Source organism: Hydra vulgaris, chromosome 11 (assembly GCF_038396675.1).
Source record: "Hydra vulgaris chromosome 11, alternate assembly HydraT2T_AEP".
NCBI lineage: Eukaryota > Metazoa > Cnidaria > Hydrozoa > Anthoathecata > Hydridae > Hydra > Hydra vulgaris.
In genome coordinates this window covers 38419394-38442500 of record NC_088930.1, presented here as the reverse complement: position 1 = coordinate 38442500, position 23107 = coordinate 38419394, and the positions used below count along the sequence as shown (strand labels likewise).

The 23107-nt window shown below is 26.8% G+C and overlaps 1 protein-coding gene across 2 annotated transcripts in view; it reads left to right on the top strand.

The window, feature by feature from the left end:
- The window catches only part of LOC100214852 (golgin subfamily B member 1), a 100836-nt gene that overhangs the window by 9701 nt on the left and 68028 nt on the right, over positions 1-23107 (top strand). For both annotated transcript variants that reach the window (XM_065811006.1, XM_065811007.1), the window contains exons 4-12: positions 4494-5084; positions 5449-5616; positions 8514-9318; positions 16860-17881; positions 18088-18237; positions 19486-19701; positions 19907-20251; positions 20422-20584; positions 20844-21993. In XM_065811006.1, the coding sequence (XP_065667078.1) occupies positions 4494-5084; positions 5449-5616; positions 8514-9318; positions 16860-17881; positions 18088-18237; positions 19486-19701; positions 19907-20251; positions 20422-20584; positions 20844-21993 (4610 nt within the window). The remainder of the gene's footprint in view (positions 1-4493; positions 5085-5448; positions 5617-8513; positions 9319-16859; positions 17882-18087; positions 18238-19485; positions 19702-19906; positions 20252-20421; positions 20585-20843; positions 21994-23107) is intronic.

Here is a 23107-nt window from a genome sequence, read left to right as displayed (position 1 = left end):
TGTATAAATATATTTATATAAATGTATATATATACAGGGCTTGTGATGAAGCCCATGTGATGAAATATATATATATATATTTTTGTGATAAAAAAAAAATATATATATATATATATATGTATGTATATATGTATATATATATATATATATATATATATATATATATATATATATATATATATATATATATATTTGTGATGAAAAGTATATATACAGGGCTTGTGATAAAGCGTGAAACATGGTCGTAAACGGTATTTTTAAATCTTCTAGGTGCGATAAACAATGCTCGCTCAGCTAATAACCAGAGTATAAAATCATGCTCGATCATAAGTTTGGGACTGAAAAAATAATAAGATTTTATATGGTTTTTTTATAAAATATTTGTAATTAAATTTTTAAGGTAATGATAAAACTTGTTGATTTAACAGTAAATCTCTGTCTTCCTTATACTTATATCCTTATATGAAGCACTTATATAAAATATAAGCATTATGTCACTTGCTTTCTGCATGTTTCTATTTTGCTGTTTTATCAGCATTTTTCTGTTTTGCACTAACATAATGAATGAACAGTTTGAAGTCATTACAGCTAATTTCAATAATGGAATGTTAACTACTTTAACCAAGTGCGCGTGAAACTCAATGTGAATATAAAAATGTGCAAATGAAATGGGAATAAAAAATTAGGAAATAATTATAAGAAAGTTAAAGCTTCTGAATATTTTAAATTTTGTAAAAATGTAAAGTAAGATTCATTTGATTTATTGTTAATAATATTCCACACATCGTTTATAATAAAAATAAATTTTCATAATGGAGATTTTCCTATTTTTATTAATTAGTTTACAAAAAAAGTTATTTATTAAAAAAATATCAAGAAATATAAAAACCGCTAATCGTATATATTAAGTTAACAGCGTTTTAATACATATCAAAACAATGAAAGCAAAAAATTTTAGCCACAAATTTATTTTTCAATACTATTATAAGAACTTATTAAGCACTAGTGTTTTTGCTTGGTTGCATTTTTTTTTACCATTAATAGTTTAGGAAAATAGCAATCTGGTGCAAATACAAAACAAGAAGTTGGGAAGTATAAAAACATTGTTGAAGTAGTATAAATGCGCTGTTGTAGATACTACTTCAAACATTGGCGAATGAAAGTCGTGTAACAAATAGAAAGCTTTTATTACACAGTCTTCCGCAATTTTCAAATTTCAAGATCGCTCTCACGGCGATATATATATATATATATATATATATATTTATATATATATTTATATATATATATATAATACAAAAATCTGCAATGAGAAAAAATTGAATTTCTCATGAAATCTGTCTAGCAGACTTTAGCAGATGCCTGTTCGGCAACAATGAACTTGTCATATCAATTCTTGAACTCGTTAACGCTTCTTCAATCAATAACTTGATTTGGCAACTTATTCCATAAGAATACAATCCTGTTTGTAAAGAAGTAGTATCTAGCTTGGTTTCTTGTGAATTGTCTCAACAGTCTTAATTTAGATCCTCTAACATTACTCGCAGGTCTTTGTGCTAAAAGGGAATGTGGTATGACATTGATATGAAACCAATTTACTTTATTAAACCTCTTGAATGCTTTAAAATATTGTATCATGTTCCTTTGTTGTCTTCTGTGTTCTAGAGTTGGTAGATTGAGATAAGTTAGACGGGCTTTGTAATCTAAATTTCTTATTGCTGGAACAAGTTTAGTTACTCTTTTCTGGACCGCTTCTAGAGCCCTTTATGTCTTTTTTTGAAAAGGATTCCAAACAGATATTCACAGTATTCCAAATGAGGTCGAACAAAGGTTGTAAACAATCTAACAAAAATAGGCTCTGTCTAAGATTTGAATGTTCGGTTAAGCATACCTAGGATTATATTTGCTTCATTTATTGCATGTCTGATGTGGTAATTCCATATTAATTTATTGTTAAAAATTACACCAAGATTTTGCTTAATTTTTGTTGTTTCAAGGTTAAAAATAGCTCCAATATCGTCTTTCATAGTGAAGTAACAGTTATCTAGATTTTTGCTTGGCTTTTCACAGAATTTCATAATTTTATGAAATTCGGTGAAAAGCCAAGCAAATGAGGCGTTAAGGTCATTGTGAACTGATATGATATCCATATTGTTTTTGATCGTAGCAATGAGTTGGCTATCATCTGCAAAAAACTTACAAAAGTTCTTGACTATTTCTGGCATGTCATTTATATATATCAAAAACAGTAGTGGACCAATAACCGATCCTTGTGGTACCCCACTCATTACCTTTTCCCAATCAGAATACACACCGCCCAAGACTACTCGCTGTTGTCTACTTTTTAAAAAAATTAGAAATCTAAGCAATTAATTTTACATCAAACCCATAGCCATTAAGTTTTATATTCAGTAGTTCATGGCTTACTCTGTCAAAAGCTTTGGAAAAGTCCAGTAAGATTAGGACAGCCATAAAATTATGGTTTAGTGCCTCTGTAATTATATCTAACACCTCTAAGAGGTTTGTGGCACAAGATTTACCACTAACAAATCCATGCTAGTGAATAGATAGTAGTTTGAGTTTAGTAAGGTGCTCCATCATTTATTCTCTCACTAATCTCTCCATAATCTTACTTGCAATTGAAGTCAATGAAATTGGACGGTAATTTATTGGTTCAAGTTTACATCCTTTCTTGAAGATGGGTGAGGTATATGCATCTTTCTATAGCAAGGGAACAATACCTGTTTCAAAAGATTTGATAAATATATAAGATAATGGAAAACTCAGGTTCTTATAACATTTTGAAAGAACAAAAGGGTGTAACTGGTCTACTCCAGGTAGTTTCGATTGGTCTAAGCTGCACAGTAGAGAGGCTTCTCGAGTATTACTAAATAGAGTTTTACTGTCAACATAAGATATAGTTTGAGTTTTTGGTTTGAAATCAATAATATTATGTTATGGGTCTGAGTAAAGGCTTTATGGAACTGTTGGTTTAAACAATGAGTAATATCTTTTTTCTATGTGATTTGTTTCCTGTCAGCATTAAATACTGTCTTGATATCTGTTTTTATTTTTGATTGTTTGTTGATGTAGGAGTATAAAATTTAAGGCTTTCTTTTTGCGTGCATTGAAATACTTTCTTTATATTGTAAAACTGCTTTATTTACTAATTTTTTAACTAATTTGCATTGTTTGTTGAATTCGGTTTTACGCTTACTTTTATTTAATTTATTTGCTGCAATCATCTTTCTGAAAGTACATAATTTATATCTTTTTTAGCTTTTTTTTAGATTAGATTTTTAGCTTTTTTGACATCTTTATTCATCCATCTGGGTACTGATTTGGATAAGTCGAGGGTGGAGAGGGATTTCATGGGAACAAATTTCTCAACTAGTTTGTTATAAAAGTCAATAAAAATATTATAACCTTGGTTAGCGTCTTTGTCATAAAAGTTCTTATGCCAATTAATATCATTAAGTGCTTCACTTATAGCTTCATTATTACCACATTTTTAATCTTGTAAATTTCTTTGATTGTTTTGTGAACAGGAAGGACCCTTAGCTCGGTTTATGTATAAATATATTTGTATAAATATATATATGTATATATATATATATATATATATATATATATATATATTGCAACACATATTTATTGTGTATTTTAACATGCTAATTAATATCATCTAATTATTGTTATGTTGACTTTTAGTAAAGGGAATGGTAATCAGAAATAATTATTGCTATTTTAAAAAAGGTTTTATTTTGCATTCAAAATAAGGGTAATAATATTTTTACTAGTTGTACTTTATTAATGAGTGGATCTCCCTTTTATTTTATTTACATAAATTTTACATACATAAATTGACTAAAGGTTTGGACAGGTACTGTAGATAAGAAAGGACTTTATTATGACAAAAAATATATATATATATTTTTCTGTTTCTGGTCCTTTTCGAATTAAAACTAACATTTTAAAACTTAAAGTGTGAAATATTAAAACTTACATAATTTCTGGTGCTCCCAGAAGTCCTTACGGATGTCGCTTATTGGGTTAGAGCCAGCTTCGAACCTCGGACCTCTGGGTTCTGAGCCAGAATTCTAACCACTGCGTCACGGCTACTCAATTAAAAAGTCGGCAATAATTTGCCAACCCCTAAAAGATTGAGGTCGACTAATTATTGCCGACCTCAATTTTCCAAATTCTGAGGGTTGTATATATACACACACACACACACACACACACACACACACACACACACACACACACACACACACACACACACACACACACACACACACATATATATATACATACATATATATGTATATACATACTTATATAAAAGTACCAATATGTCTTTGAACTGAAACCCTATTTATAACAAAAATGAACCATGAATGCAATTTTGAATTAAAAGTTTACTTTAAAATCATCTAAATTAGGCTGCAGTTTAAAATGAACTATTCAAGAACTTGTCTTATTTTGTTCAGGAGGATATTACAACACCAAGTGAAGTTTCTCAAGAACTAAACTTTGATGACTCATTCCCAATCACTGATAATTTAACAAGCAAAGTAACAGTATCACCAGTATATGAAAACCAATCCTTTGTATTATCATCTCCTTCTAAAAATGATTCTAAATATAATTATGAATTGAATAAAACGACTGATGATAATCCAAATAAAACACAAGTTTTAACTGCTAAAACTAAAGGTAAACCTTTAAACTTACCATCTGAAAATCAGCAAGATGAAGATTCCTATCACCAGACTTCTACTGATATTGAAAAAATGGTTACTGAACTAAAGCTGCAAATAACGAAAAAAGATAGTGAGATTGAAAGGTTATATGTTATAGAGAAAAACTTTAAACAAAATAAGCAAATACTAAAAGATACAACTTGGGCACTGCGTGTAAAAGAGGAGGAGCTGCTAAGCATCAAAACAGAAATGCGTGAAAACTATGAAAAAAGATTACGAGAGTTAATGCAGAGATTAAACGACCAAGAATATCAAATGGGTGAGTTACAAAGTCAAAATAATGAGTTGATTGAAAAAGAAAATGATAATATTTTGAGGGTAAGTGCTTTCAAGTAGTTTTTTTTGTTGTCGTTGTTATTATAATGAATTTAATGTTTCAACTAGGGACGTAAAAAAGGTGTGTCGGAGGTGTAGTGAAGGTTTATTTGTTTAATTTGCAAGTTGTAAACAACTTTTAATAAATATTTTCGTTTAACATTTTAGTTTAACATTTTAGTTTTACATTAGATTCTGAAAATGTAGATTCTATTAGATTCTAGAAAAGGAGTTTTATTTTAGTCAGGAAGTAAGGATTTATTATCAATTATGTAACAATAAATTTTATGATTTTTTTTTTGTATGTGGGTGCGGTGTTTTAATTTTTATTTATGTAAATAAATTAATATTAAATTTCTAAGTATAGGTTGATGAGCTCAATCAGCAAATTCATTTATTAACACAAGAGCTTGAGATGAAGAACAAACTTGCCCATGTTATTGAAAAAGAAAAGGAATTAACTGCAGGAGAAAATAAATCACAAATAAAAATTTTATCACAGCAAGTTCAAGAATTGTCTTTTCTGTTGGAAAAGGTATATATTATTCATTTCCATTTATTTACATTTGTATTATTTGTTTATGTAAAAAAATAATAATAATGCATATATAATTATTGATCGAAAAAGCAAAGTATTTTGTTACGGTTCCATGTGTATTGATGTATTGTTTGTTTGAAAAATTCAAACAAGTGAAATAAATATAAATATTTTTCCTAATTTAAATTTTTTGCTTTTAAAAGCTTTTATCATTTGGTGTAAGTTATGTGTAATCCTTTTTTTTGACTTTGATATTGATTTTGTTTTTTGTTTTTTCGTACAAATTAAATAAAATATTTCTTCTATTCATTTTTTTTTTACAAAAATTTGAAAACCGGGTAAAACCAGTTTTTTTGGAATATTGAAATTTAAAAATCAGTTTTTCAAAAAGTTGGTTTTTTTATGAACCCTAATCTAAAATCAATACCAATTGTTAAAAAACTTTTATATACCATAAAATTGTCTAAGTTTGGTCACCATGTAACTTCAGTCATTTAAGAAAAAATATTATAAAAGCATGCAAAACTCAAATTAAAATTTTTTTTTTTCAAATAATATTTGTAACTGTTTGTAAATATGAATTTATAAAAAATAAAAAATAATATTTATATGCAACCTGCTGAAATAGTTCATTAGCAAAACAACAATTTGAAAAAATATTTTTATAAAATTTTGTGAAATTTCAAAATACTCTAACTTCGGTCATTCACCGATAAACAACGAAGGAGACAATTAGCAATAATATTGTAAAATATTGATAAATGTTGCGAATGTAAAATTTACCGGTAACTTTACCTGTAATTTACCAGTAAATTTTAACATTTTTATAATGGATACACACCATGGTATTTTATTTGAACACATTTTTTTTTTTATAATTTCAAAATTAACTGGCAGTTCTTTGAGTTCTAAAAAATATCAAGCTTGTGACATTTTTTTTGGAGATAAAATTACAGCTCAATGATAATTATGGATACGTTGCGAATCCTGTGATGATTGGTTGTGTGGATATTGCTGTTCTACATGGTCAACGATACATGCAAGAATTACCAATAAACATACAAAGCTCCTTTGAAGCAAAGTAATGTTTTTTTAATTGAAAAAAACCTTTTTAAATTAATTGGAATATATATTTTTAATTTAATCAACCAGTGGCATAGCAAATGTGATAATGGCCAAAGTGATAAAATAGTTGACTAATTACAATAAAAATTAAAAATACTACTACTTATATTTAAAAAAACTTTTTTTTATGTGCACCTTCTTGTTTTCTTTGGTGCCCCAAAATACTTTTTTTTTGAGCCCGGGATGACGCCCTCCTTAGTTACTGGTTAACAACATTTAAAAAATAGTTTTCATTATTTGTGACGTTAAGTTTGTGATACGTTATTAGTATTTATATAGTGGCCGAACTTATGAGATGGTATTGAAAGTTCGATCAAAGTAGATGTTTTCGTTTTAAATTAAATACTAGTACTAGTTTTTATTTTTCATTTTTTTGTTTTTATGATATCAATTATCAAATAATTTTCTGAATGTTTCAGGAAAAAAATTGAAATTTTATTATTTATGTGTGATAAATAAATGTTGAAAGCTTAAGTGACCAAACTTAGGTGATTTTATGGTATATAAATCTATGCAAATTATGTGTTTAAAGAGTCTGTAACAATGTAAAAAAATAAAGAAATTAAAAAAAAAAAATTTAGTGTGTGTATATATATGTGTGTGTTTATATGTATGTAGATATATATGTGTGTGTGTAATTTACACGGTTTTGCATAAACTAAATTTTGAAAACCAGATATTTTTCCAGATTTTGCATTTCGCGATCCCTTAATTCAACCCTGGAATTACTTTAAATGCTTTTTAAAGTTTTCTTTTAAATAATTGCGAGGAATAAAATCTTTATAAATCAAAATATAGGTTTATTTATAAACACACTTTTATAAGTAGCAAACTGTCTGGTTGTCCTGCCGGGCTACAGACAGGCATTTTTAGAAATTTCAGTCACCCTTGGTGAAAATGAGTTGTCCTGATCCACCAGGCGACCATGAGAGTACACCCCTGATATATATATATATATATATATATATATATATATATATATATATATATATATATATATATATATATATATATAAATTAGTAGAAAATCACTTATATACGAATTTATTATTGCTCTGTTCTTTTAAGAACATCGAGCGTTTTATTTTGTAGAAAACATTTAAAGTTATACATAAGTTATATATATATAATATATATATGTATATATATAATATAAATATATATATATATATATATATATATATATATATATATATATATATATATATATATATATATATATATATAATATAATATATATATATATATATTTATATATATATATATATATATATATATATATATATATATATATATATATATATATATATATATATATATAGAGAGAGAGAGAGAGAGAGAGAGAGAGAGAGAGAGAGAGAGAGAAAGAGAGAGCCTTCGGAATTAGGTTCGGCAATGGTGGCCTAACTGTTTGCCGATTTTTCTTTCAAATGTCGATGTTTACTAAAAATTTGAAAACAAACAAAATTTTTGCCAATTTTATTTTAATTATTTTATTTAGAATTAATAAAAATTTTGTTTTGCCAATATTATTTCTATTGTTTTGTTTACCATTTAAATAAATGGCTCATTTTTGGAATTTAAATAGAACATTTGTTTTGCTGTGTGTGATATATAAATAAATCAATAAATGAGAAAGAAGCCTAATATTATAGTTCAATGAACCGTATATTGTAATTAATTATAGGCTATTAAGAAAGATAAGCATTTCATTTATTTTATTATTTACATTCGAACCATACTTAAAGTGATTGAATTTTTACTTTAAGAGTGAAAAAAACTATGGGAAAGAATCATTGCGTTTACAAGAACTAGAATTGCAGATAGAAAACTTTCAAACTAACACTGCGCATTTTGAAACTCTTGTTGAACAAAAAGATTTACAGTTAAAGTTGCTTGAAGAAAGTAAGGAAGTCATTGTTCAAAACCTACAAGACGAACTTTTTAAAAGCAAATCTCAAATTAAAGAATTGGTCTTACTTCTTGAAGGTGCTAGTACAAATAGTGACATAATTCCTACTAAGCAGATTGATGAAACTTTACCAAATGATTTTAATGTAAAACACAAAAAGCTTTCAAATTTTGAAACAGATGGTGATTCTTTTGGCAGTGTAGATGATATTCAAAGTGAAGACCTGTTAAGCCATATGGATCTTGATTCAGTTAAACAGATGAATCACACTATAGGCAAATATGAGCAGCAAATAATCGATTTGCAGAATCTTTATGACCATGATATCTCTCAGCTTTTCACAGAAAAAGAAGAGGTTCTCAAAGAGCTTCAGGAGTTAAAGGTCATTTTGAATAAAGAAAAGCAATCAAAAGAAACATCTTCCTTTGAGCATGGTCAATTACAAGATAGTTACAAAGCAGAAATAGAAATCATGAAAAAAAATTTTGAATCGACACTAGACCAACAAAAAACAAGTTTATCTAAAACAATAAATCAGCTTCAAAATGAAAATGAGAAGTTACAGTTGTTGTTACATCAGGTTCAGAAAAAGTATGATGATGCTGTGGCTGGATTAGAAATTGCTCAGGAGCAAACAAACTTAACTGCAGATAAATATTCAAGTAAGATTTTTTTACTATTATTTTTAATTATTATTCAATTATTTTATTAGTGTTTTTAAAAAAATCCTATTGTGCTGTGACAAGATTATTTGTTAGAAAATAAAAATTAGTTTACTATAAATTATTGTAAGTGAATTGTTATTAAGTCTCCATAATAACAATAAATATCTACAGAAAATAAAATGTATCGCTATTTTGGCGCAATATAAATTAATTTTTTTTAATTTCATTTCCAAGTTAATACAAGCTTAATTAGTAATAAGTAATATAAAGTCTGCGTGTGCATAAATATTTTCAATGATTATGGATTCTTTTCATTATATAATTTTTCATTTATTTTTTTAAAATAAATGAAAAATTAAATTAAAAATAAACGGTGAAAAGAATTTCAGTATTTCAACCAACTCAGTAAAATGATTAGATTATTAGTGATAAATTAAAAGAGTTGTGATATTGTTTTGAAATTTCATGCTAATATATTCATGTGAGTTCATGAAATATATCTCTTTATCATAGAGATAATTTAGATATTAGAAATAAAGTAGATAAAAGATCTCGAAAAATATTTAATGTTTAGTTCAGTTTGATGTTTTTTTTCATTATAGAAATTTTGTTGACAAGCAGGGTTTAAATGTAATCTATGAGTTTATTTTATTCGTTTTTTATTATCTAAAATCTATTAAAAACATAGAATTTGTGGTCTACTGGAAAATCAAAGTCAATTTAAAGTTTCCTACATAATTATGGTTGAAAAACAATTTCCGAATTTTATTTCAGGACTTTTGCTAAACGGGTTAAAATATCATCATCCAAAAATAAAATGTTGTAATATGTAAATCTAAAATAGTCATCACAATACAAAGTAAAATCTTTTAAATGTCATTACGTTATTGGTTGCAAGCATCACTTTACTTATAGCAAGTCATCACAATATAAGTTGCAAACTTTTTTATTGACTAAGTTAAAATAGATTTACAAATTTTTTACAAATTTATAAATTTAAGTGCAACCAAGTCAAAATAATCATATTGAATGATTGGATTTTTTTTCTTTCTTTCTTTCTTTCTTTCTTGTTATTAATTATTAAAGAGTTCCCTTGCATACAAAAACAGCATGTTCGTGTTCTCATAATGTGCTGCTCATAAATTTGCAAGTTTAATAATTATTTTTATTTATTAAAAGTTTATTTATTAGTATTCATTTTTTAAAATATTTATCTTGCATGCACTTTACTACAAGTTTGCATAAAAGATAAATATTCTTTTATGCAAACCTGGAGAGCTTGAGTGTAAAAAGACATAAAATCAGAAAATTTAAAAATTAGAAAAATTACATTTAATATTATTATTTAAAAAAAAAAACAGATGAAAAATAGAAAGAATAGAAAAAAAGTAGATTATAAAAGGTTTAAATACTGAAATGTCAAAACATTTTTTTATTTAAAAAAAACTTCAGTTAAAAGTTAATCACTTGTCTTGGAAATCTAGCTAATAAGTTTAGTGTTATAAATTATTTATATTATATATACAGAGCCGGCTTGTGAGCATTTCTTAGTTTGTGCAAAAATAAATTGCCGCCCTTAATAACAATCAAATTTTATCAGAACGACATATTTTTTTGGCAATTTTTCATTTACTGTTGATCTTAAAATTTGCCGTCTGTGTGCTTTGTACTTTTCGCACACGTCACCAGCCGGCACTGTATATATATATAAAATTATATACATATATGTTAAAATAAGGAATTTTTCGTATAAGCAAAGATTGCAAATTTTTGACGAAGTCTTATAAGGATTTCAATGTTTTATAATTTTCCACTTAATAAAAGACAAAATGTAAACAAAATGTTTACATTTTGTCTTTTATGTCCCAAATTTCTTTAGACAACTTGGTATCATTTTTATATTTATTAATGTTAAAAGATTTTAGATGGTTAGCATACCGCAATTTAAATGGAGTTTCACGTAAGCCAAAATATACTTTTTCTTTGAAGTCAGGTTATTTGACAACACGGTGGCTTGATAAACGATGTTCTTTGACAAACACTGATTGTTCATGGGACAGATAGATTTGTTGGCACAGTTGCATGTTTTTCCCTCGTCTTTACCTTGGCTACATAATATTCTATGGCTACATAATATTCTGTGGTTGTGTGAATTAATGATGGACTTGATGTTTAGCATACATGAGTAGCTTATTTTAATGGTATTTCGATTGAATATCTTATGAAGTTTGTGGCCAACCGGAAAGTGCAGGTCTACCATGTTCAAAAAACGACTGCCTATTTTTGTTTCAACATTGGTACTGAAAGGTGGGTTGTATCAGATTATGTTTCGCTTGTGATTTTTGAATTGGATCTGTTTTTTATTTGAATGGTGGGCGAATTTGCAGATAAAACCTGATTTAAATAATGCTTATTGATAAGGAGGAATGGATTGTTTAAGAATATTTTTGTTAGAAGAATTGGTTGACAATCTAAGTTCAATTATTTGAGGAAGGCTTTTTAGTATACTAGGAGGATGGTTAGAGACAGCATTTATATAACTGATGGAATTACCAGGCTTGCAGTAAGGTTGGAAAGAACTGTCATTAAGATTTGATGCTAAGTCCGGATAATTAACAATTTTGAAATTACAGCTGATGGATATAAGAAGATCATTATTATTAAAAATTTTCACAAAGTGCTTCTTAATTTTTTCCATCTGTTGGCCACTCCGGTTCTTAAACACTGCTAGATCATCATCTCTATACAATCCGAATTCATCTTTATTGTAAGATTGTGATAATTGAAATAAGATAAATATTCCAACTAACTCACCAACTTCTGCGCCATCAAAGGCTCCCATGGTGACATCAAATAAGCCTCCGCTTTTTTTAATCCACTTTTATATAAGAAAAATAAGCTAGTCATGTATGCCAAACATCAAGTCCATCGTTAATTCACACAATCACAGAATATTATGTAGCCATAGAATATTATGTAGCCAAGGTAAAGACGAGGGAAAAACATGCAACTGTGCCAACAAATCTATCTGTCCCATGAACAATCAGTGTTTGTCAAAGAACATCGTTTATCAAGCCACCGTGTTGTCAAATAAACCTAACTACAAAGTTAGGTTTATTTTTGGCTTTTGTGAAACTCCATTTAAATTGCGGTATGCTAACCATCTAAAATCTTTTAACATTAATAAATATAAAAATGATACCAAGTTGTCTAAAGAAATTTGGGCATAAAAGACAAAATGTAAACATTTTGTTTACATTTTGTCTTTTATTAAGTGGAAAATTATAAAACGTTGCAATCCTTATAAGACTTCGTCAAAAATTTGCAATCTTTGCTTATATGAAAAATTCCATATTTTAACATATAAAGGTGATAACTTGTTAAATAATCGAAATGAGTTGATTTCAAAATGCAGATACAAAAATAAGTTTCTTTTATCTTTTTTTGACACTGGTGATTAGCTAATATTTTGTTTTTTCTTTGGTTGACATCAAGTATGTTTCAGCGATTTTAAGACCCCACTACACAGTATTTTGTAATTTTTAGTGTTTTTTTGTTTTGTTTTTAAATTTGTATTCAATGGCGTTTGTATTCAATCGTTAATATATATATATATATATATCGCTCTAATTGAAATATCTTTTTAATATTGAGCACTCTTTTACGACTATGAGTTTTGTTTTGTTATTATAATACAAAACACCCTTAAATATCAATCTATATAAATATATAAATATAGATATATTTATATATATATATATATATATATATATATATATATATATATATATATATATATTATTTATCTATCTATATATATATATATATATATATATATATATATATATATATATATATATATTTATTTATTTATATATCTATATATATATAGATATATAAATAAATATATATTATTTTAATATTATATTTATTTATATATCTAGATATAGATATATAAATAAATATAAATATGTATATATATATATTGTATATATATGTATATATTGTATATATATGTATGTGTATATATATAAATTATGTATATATATATATAATATATATATATATATATATATATATATATATATATATATATATATATATAAATATATATATATATATGTATATATAAAATTATATATTTATATGTATATATATATTTACATCTGTATGTATGTATGTATATATATATATATATATATATATATATATATATATATATATATATATATATATATATGTATGTATATTAGAGGTATGACTAAAATTTTTTTTTGGCAATTTTTGGTTTCCCATGCCACTATGAGTGGAGAAATTACATTTTAAAACTGGAAATACCATTTGAAAGTGTTAAATCTTAAAAAAGTTCACCCCCCTAAGCTGAAAACTGTTTTCTCATATCTACACTATGAGTCATAAAAAAACATGTCACTGAACTTTCTACCATAACTTTGTCAAATTTGGTCTGATGCCTAACAAAATTTCAGGTTTTGTTAAGAATTGAATTGCAGAAAAACATTCGTCTGATGGCGACCCAATTCTAAAAACTGACTGTACACGAACACTCCAAACTTCAACAACAGAAAAATTGTCTGATTTCTTATATAGAAGTTAAAATTAGTTTAAAAATTATAGGTTAAAACAATAAAAAAAAATTTAAAAAGTAATATTTTATATTAGTCAAGTATTGTTCTTGTTCTCTACTTGAAGAAGACACCATTTTTAAAATCGGTTCACAATGAGCAAAGTTATTGCAATAAGTTCAGTGGCATGTTTTTTTATGACTCATAGTGTATCTATTGTTAGATACAGTACAGTTTAAGGTATAACAGCTTCAGTTTATTGCTGGTGTGATTTTGCTAAATGTATGCATTCTTATTACATAATCTTTCATATTATATATTATATTTGTTATCATCACCTGACTTTTGATATTTTATAAACTTCTTTTGATAACCTAAACTCATAAGATTTGTTTATTTGTAGATAATTAAATTTACACTCAAATTATAATTCGACAAGACTATAGTCAAGATGTCTAAAAATAGTCTTCCTTCAGATTCGAATAAGAAACTATGGGAATCAAATTTGGTGAGGTTTGAAACAGCCAAGAATTCAAGAAAGTATGCAAAGATTGTTGACAGTCTTGATCAAATGAACAAAATGCCAACAGAACAGCATATCCTGGACAGATTTAAGTGTTTGGCTGCAAATGTGAAAAGTAGAAAGGAGAGAGAGTTGTGATAGTGGTCAAAGAAGTAAAAATCTTATAGAAAAAACTGAATTTTCCAAAAAAGGCAAATCTACAGTGGAAAGAAAAATTGAGAATTTACTAAACAAGTATGAAAAAGACAGCAGAAAACCAGGAACGCAAGACTTTACTAACTTGTTCAACGTATCTGATGAAAATGGAGAATTGTTGTGCCAGGAAAATAAAGCTTTCTATAATCTTCAGATGTCAACAAATGGTAGAGCTGGCTACTGCACCACAATTGAATATACACAAGGAGTTCATCCTAGAAAACTAAAGTTGATTAAGCAAAAAGTCAGTCAAGATACTACGAATGATTTAAGCAGTGAAGATGAAGAACATTTTAGCACTGAAGAAGAAAAACAAGATTCTGACAGTGGTTCTCAAGATTCAGAGGCTCCAACAACATGTAAAAGACAAAAAACTGATTATGCAATAAATTTGGTGACAAAAGCAAAACTGAGTTCAAGAAAGGCACACACAGTCTGCAAAACTCTTGCAAAAGATGGAATTTCTATTCCAACTCCAAGTCAAAGTGGTGTTTACAAAGCTACAATAAAAGCAGGAGAAAAATTAAAAGAACATTTTATTGAAACTCTAAGAAACAAAAACTGGAGCTTGCACTTTGATAAGAAGCACATAAAGAATACAGAGTACCAGGTTGTAGTTCTAAAAAATGAAAATAGAGAAGTTAAACTAGCAGTTCTTGCACTGATCAATGGAAAAGGTGAAACAATATTCAATGGAATAAAAACTGTGCTTGATGAATATAAGCTATGGCCTGCAATTAAGTTAATAATTTCTGATGCAAGCTCTGCAAATACAGGAAAATCTATTGGGGCAGTCACACTACTACAGAAGCATTTTTTTAAGCTTGGATTAGACAAACCTCTTTATATTGGATGCCAGCATCATGTTCTTGATACATTACTAAAACATGTGGTAAATGATTATTTTGAAGCAGCAACAACCTCGCCTAATCTCAATTATTGGTTCATTAGCAGAATAACAGAAGAGTACCAGCAACTGAATGCATCTTTTGACAATTCTGGAGATGCTCTGAAGGAAGAAGAAGAAATTGTTTGGAGAGATGATATGGCTTTCCTTCATCACTTGATCACTTGTTACAGACAGTTTAAGAAAACAGGATGCTTCCCTAAAGTAAATTTCAGAACTTTGCCAAATATAAGCAATGCAAGATGGAATAGCCGAGCAAACTATGCTTTGCTAGCTTATATTTTACTTTCAGAATTTTGACAGTCAGCCAAAGGTCAGTCATCATGTGACTTTATTAGTGGCACGTGGAATGACATCTGGTTTTCTGGTCAGGTTTATAATCAGGATAACTACAATAATTTGGCAGCCGTTTGCAAAGAACATGCAAAGGCAATAAAGACTTTAAGGACTTTTTGGTCGGTTGAGCCGACTCCAATCCCAACTCAAAGGTCAAACATTTGTGCTGAATGTGCAATTAAAGTTCTGCAGGATTTACTTCCATTGTGCAAAATCATTGAAAAAATTAACATTACATTTCTTTTGACAAATGAACACTAAAACCTGTATGTTTGTATTTCTGATTAAAAAAAACCATTTTATACAATGTATAATTGTATATATTTTTATAAATTTGAATAAGGGGGTGACATTTTTTTAATGTTGACACTTGCCATTGGATTTTTCTTGATCTTTGCATTAAAACTCCACAAAAAATAACATGGGGATAGTGTCTTTAAAAATTGTCATATCCCTAATGTATATATATAAAATAATACTAAACTAATTATTATTGTAAAGAAAGCATTAAAAAATAATTTTTTAATGACTTTCTATGAAATATAAAAATGTTTTGACATTTTTTGTTATGGATTTGAAGGGTTAAAAAAGCCTTGTAACAACACTTAAAAGAACTTCTCAGAAACTTCTCGGAAGTCCTTTTACCTTAGAATCTATTATTACTATTCAAAGAACAGCTTTGTTGAGTTTTATAAAGTTTATAGTACTATTTTTAACTTTAAAACTTATTTGTATGTTATAACAATTAAATTTTTTCTTGACTAATTGTTTAAATAAGTAAAAATATTTTCATTTTTATATATTTTATTTGTATTTGGTTGTTGTGGATGATGGTTGTTGAAAACAAAACTTAATGTCTTATTGAAAAGTTTTCCCTTTATATTTGTTTTCAAATCTTTTTTTTAAGTGTTAAATATATTTTTAATTTCATGATTTAAATATCTTTAAATGTTAAATTTATTTTATATTTTATAATTTAAATATTTTTATAAAGTTGATCATCATGATTCAGTAGCAGAAATTGAACAACTTTTACAACAACAAATAAATGACATCAAATCTCAATACGACAAGCAACTTACAAGTTTAGAAACAGATTTTCACCGCGAAAAGCAAATTAAAAATAACGAACTTGAGAATAATTTCTCATCACAGTTTTTTTTACTGCAAGAAGAAAATATTGGTTTAACTAAAAAAGTTTCTTCTTTGGAGTCAGAGTTAGATGTTGTTCAACAGGAGTATGATGACTTGAAAATCAGGTATGACTTGATCAATGCAGAGAATGAAAAATCTAAAAAAAAGATTGAAATGCTGCAAGATACAATGAAAAGTAATGATGTCGAGAATACAGTTAATTACAACAATTTTTCTGAAATGTTCAACAAAAACAATGAAAATTTAAATAGTTTGTTGTTTAATAATGGTATTAATGATAGAGAGACAGCTAGTGATAATGATGTGTTAGCAAAAAGCAGTGCATTACACCTTGAATTGATTAGACTTCGTGAAAATTTTAATGATGCTAAAGTAGAAGTAGAAAATTTGCGCAGTGAGCGTAATAAGTTTGCTTCTCTTAGTGACGCTTTAAGTCAAAATCTTCAAGAGCTACAAATAGAACTTGAACTCAACAATAATAAATCCCTTTTGCCAGATTTAAACAGTACAATAAAAGAAGTGGATATGTTAAGACATGAGAATAGTTTATTAGTTCATAAATTAAATCTTAGTACTCCTTTGGGATCACTGCCTGGTTATAGTAGTGAACATATGATTGAAGAAGTTACACTTCAACCTCTTTTAATTGAATCTAAACCAATCGATTCCGGATATTTTAATAACATCAAAGAAATTAATAACGAACAAGAAGAAGAAATTACAATCTTTGACCAGATAGAGAATTTAAATTTTATTATTTCAGAAAAAACTGAACATGAAAAAGAGCTTTTACAAGAGATAGAAAAGCTGAAACGTCAAATTGAATCATATCAAAGCAATAGCGAAGAAAATAAAATTGTTGTAAGGTTCTTTTAGTTTTATAGTTTTTTTATTTAAAATTCTTTTGCTAAAGTGCAAACAAAATGCAGAAGTGTTTACTATAGAATAGTTGTGTATGTTTTTATGTTGTCTGTATGTATGTGTTCTTATTGCTTTATGATAATGTTGTACATATTAAGTAAACACATTATTATATATTATTACATACTCATTATAACTTATTAAAGGAACTTCAGAGTCAGTTAGAAAGATCAGAGCAGCTGAGTAATCATCTTCAAGAAATGTTTAGCATTCAACTAATGAAACTTCAAGAGGAAAACAAACAACTCACTAATGACATTCTGGTTTTTAAACAAAAGTTAGAAAAACAAAAGAAGGTAGAGTTATATAGAATTAAACATGTTAATCAAAATTATATATATATATATATATATATATATATATATATATATATATATATATATATATATATATATATATATATATATATATATATATATATATATATATATATTAAATTATTGCAATTGGTACTCATTTAAGACACATTATGTCCTTTAAATTAGACCTCTTTTCCTCTGTAGAAACTGCAATGCAATTACTGCATCTGTATAAGCAACAAATGCAGATTCTTCTTTAGTTCTTATATATTTATTAGAAAGGATTTTTCTTTTGTAAAACTCCACTTCTTAATTATTTTCACCTTTTTTTACAATTTTTGCTCTATAGTTACAACATTGTTTTTCACATTAATAGACTTTTACAATTATAAATCTTTCTTTTGGCATATCAGAAGTATCAGTATTGCTGTCATTGAATTCATTGTCATTAAGGCTGAACACTCTCATTGGTTGAAATTCGTTTATTGATTCATCTGTCAATGTTTCTTGTTGGAAAACTTCTTGATTTTTTTTGTAAGTTTCTTCATCATTCTTACTTTTTTTTTTGCAGCTGCAAGGAACACTTTTTCTAGGGTTTTTAACTTTTTCTGTGACTATTATATATCCATCATTTACAAAACTTTAATTGTCCATAGGGAATCGCTATGTAGCAATCATTACAATAGCATCAGAGGAGACTTTGGACAGAGTCTAAATTCTCTCCCAATGAGGTGTATTGAAAAAATCAAAGGAATAGTTACAAACTTATTTATAGATTACAAACATTTACATAGCCAAACGTCCACAGGCAAGTGTTTTTAGTGTTCTAAAAAAAATTGTACTAACTCTATCAGAGTGAGTGTAGATTCAAATTATGCGCTTGGATCAAGAAATTTTTTTACTCTAAAATCTGTTTTTTGCAGGAAAGTCACCTAACTGCTTTAAAGTTAAGTGTCTACCAACATATTGACCATTGACAACATTTTTTTAATGTTAACAGAGTAGGAAATTTCTGAATGTCCATTCTCTCCCTGTGTTCAAAGTCTTTCTGGTCACCCCTACATATTTAAAATAAATATTTTGCTGAAAATTTGATTTTTATATATTTGTTTTAGTTAGTGAACATTTAGTTTGTGAACTTTTAGTTTGTGAACTTTACAACAATCCATAGTTTTTTTAAATACTGTAAATATCATTTTAGTTCATACCTATTGCATTTATTACATTAGTTTAATTTCTAAATAGTTATCTGAAGAAAAAAAACAACTTGAATTGCTGCTTGAGTCTGAGAAAGTTTTAGCATCTCAATCCAGTGAAAGATTGCAATCACTTCAACAGAAGCTACAAGAAGAACAAGCATCATTTACAAATTTAAATAATTATCTAAGCAATGCAAACAAAGAAATTGAAATTGAGCGTCAAAATAATAAAAAAGCTCTCAGTGAAAACATGCAATATCAGGTTACATATTGATATCTTTTATAATGAACTTTGGATAACTTTTTTTCTTCTTTTAGAAAATAAAAAAACTGTAAATATATTACTTATTAGGATCCACTAATTCTTTTTTGTTACTAAATAATTGATAATAATTTCCTTTTTTTTTTTTTTGTCTCAATAAAAATTTTGTAGCAAATATTTGATTTTGTTTTAATTTGTTTTTAAGTTGGAGTTAGCAGAGATAAAAGAAGAGCTTGTTAAAAGTAATAATGAACTTATTAAACTTGAAGCAACAGTTAACCAGAAGAATGATAAAATTGACCAACTTACTGAGGAAATAAAAACTGTTAACCTTGCATTTAAGAAAAGAGAGGATGCAATGAAGTTAGAATTTGAAGATACTCTTCGTTCTTCAAAAGAGGCTATGTCTGTTACTAACTCAGAATGCTTAAGCAAGTTAAGATCAGAGCTGGATATTGATCATCAGCAAAGATTGAAAGCTTCAGAAGATATGCTCCATGATGAATACACTAAAAGAATTAAAGCTTTGTCTGAAATAAAAGAAGCTGAGGTCATTTTTAAATAATTATTAATTATTTAGTTTTTTCATTTGTTTTTTAATATATTTTGATCTTAATGTGTTTAAATATTTAATGAATATTTTTAACATATTTTTTATTGTTAAATACAAGTTTTTTGTAACTGTAATTATGAGTATTTTTTATTAATCTTTAATTTTAGCTTGTAAACTTTAAATCAGAATACGAAGCCCAACTTTCAGCTTTTACAACTAGTTTTACTGCTGAAAAAGAAAAGCAAATACGAACCCTAAAAACTGTCTTAGAAAGAAATCATTTAAAAGAAATTCAAGAACTGCTTGTACAACATGATAACAAAATAGAAGGTTTGTTACTTTTCTATTTCTTTGTTACTTTTTTTTCACTTTCAATAAAAGGTAATTTCTTTGCTACTTTTCTTTCACTGTTTAATAGAAGGTAATTTCATTTTTACTTTTCTTTCACTGTTTAATTAAAGGTAATTTATTTGTTACTTCTCTTTCATTTTTAATAGAAGGTAATTTATTTGTTACCTTTATTTCACTGTTTAATTGTTTAATTGTTTTTACACCTTTTGGTTCTCATTTAGTTTTAAATTTATTTTAGCATTGCAAAAGCAATATTCTGAAGAAACTGAAAAGCTTGTGGCCAAATTACATAGTAATTATGCTGATAAAATAACAGAGCTAGAAACAGCATTAGGGGCGGCTAGAGTTGAGCAGTTTGAAGCTTTAAAACTTGAAAATAATAAGTTAATTGAAAAAGAGCTTGATATGCTAAGTAATTCTCTGAACGAGAAGCATAGCAATGAAATTATTTCTTTAGAACATCAACATAAAAAAGAAATGGATGATATAGCCGCAAGATATGAAAGAGAATATGAAACTAGATTGTCTGAGAAAACAGAAGAATTAGTCTCGAATTATCAAAGTCAATTAAATTTTGAAAAAACAAACTTAAGTTTGTTTTTTGAAACAAAGCTTTCTTCAGAACTAGAAAAAGCAGCTCTTGAACTCAATAATAAGCATTTGCAAAGCTTAAAGGAACATGATAGTGATTTACAAATAAAACACCAAGCAAATATCAACAAAATTTTGTTAGATATCCAAGTTGAACATGATAATTATGTCAAGGCAAGGGTAGATGAAATTACATCACAACACAGTATGAATATACAAACTCTTGAAGAAAATTTAGCTTCATCACTGGCAAAATATAGGTTTGAGATGGATGAGAAAATGGATGATTTAAAAACAGATCATAGCAAAACACTTATGGACCTTACTAATTTGTTTGAAGAAAAAAAATTGGAACTTTTTGAAACAAAAAAGATTTTAGAAGCAAAAGTAATGGAAATTGATGTACTTCATCAAACCAATGATTTGGTTGTGGATAAATTTAAAAAGTCTGAAGAAAATTATGAGGCAAAAATTAAAGAGCTTGAGAATTTTTATGACAATAAGTTGAAAAGTACAGTTGCAGAAACAGTTACTTTTTATAAAGGGCTAATGGAAGAAAAAGTTGAAGAGACTGAAAATAATGACAATTGGTTATTTGCAAAAAGTATAGAAGAAAAAGATTTTGAAATCAAAAAGCTTCATGATGAAATTGAAGAACTTATTATTAAAAATCAAAACTTTCTTACATTACATAATTTTAATGAAGAAAAAATAAAAACACTTCAGCTTCTATATGATGATTTAAGATTAGGTAAAGACATGGAAGTTTTGAGTTTAACAGAACAAGTTGAAGAAAGGTATGGAGTTGTATTATGTCCTTTTTTGTTATTGTTGTTAAATGATTTTAGAACTTTTTTGTAGCTCTTCTACTAATTATATTATTATTATTATATTATTATATTATTCTCATAAAGTCATCTAATGTTCAACAAATTCTTTCAGCAGATAATTTATCTGTTGACAAATAGGTTATCTACCTGGTATTTATATATGGTTCTTTTAAGTAGTTGCCTGCCTACTAATAGGTTGGAATGAAACTATTTTTGTCATGGATTTTTGCAATAGTGTTGTAAAATTATTATTGGATTTTTTTTTTTAATTATTGACTTTTTTATCTAATGATTTATCATTTATGCTTTGCCAATATAGTATTTTGTTACATTTTTGGTCTTTATTGGATTGCTGATTATATATATATATATATTGCTTTCTAAATGAACCCAACATCATTACACTCAAATGTGTGCTTAAAATTTTTTATTTAATTTTTTTATTTTATAATTCTCTCAAATTGTTCATAATTATTTAACTAGTTAAGATTTAAATGGAGCTGGTAAAAAATAAAAGTCATATTTTCCAGTCCTGATGACTTTATTATAATTCAATCAAATGATATAAAGTACAGTTTCAGTAAAATGTTTACAAATGTTTTTACTTTTTGCTTTTATATTCATTTATTTTTATATTTTTAAGGTTTTTAAACAAAAACATGTGAACACATTTACTGGTTAAAATTGTTGAGTTATCCTTACATCCAACTTAATGAGGTTTTAACACATTCAAAAATTAAAGTTTTGAAGTTTTCTAAAACTTAGATATTGAATTTATAGTATTGATTTTCAATTTTACCTACCTTTCAGTCAGGATAACCACCTTTCAATCATGATAATCAACATTTCGATCATGATAACCAACCTTTCAATCATGATAACTAACCTTTCAATCGTGATAACCGACCTTTCAATCGTTATAACCAACCTTTCAATTATGTTAACTAACCTTTCAATCATGATAACCAACCTTTCTATCATGATAACCAACCTTTCAATCATGATAACCAACCTTTCAGTTATGATAACCAACCTTTAATTAGTTATTTAAAACAGATTTGATGCTTCATTGAAAAGATTT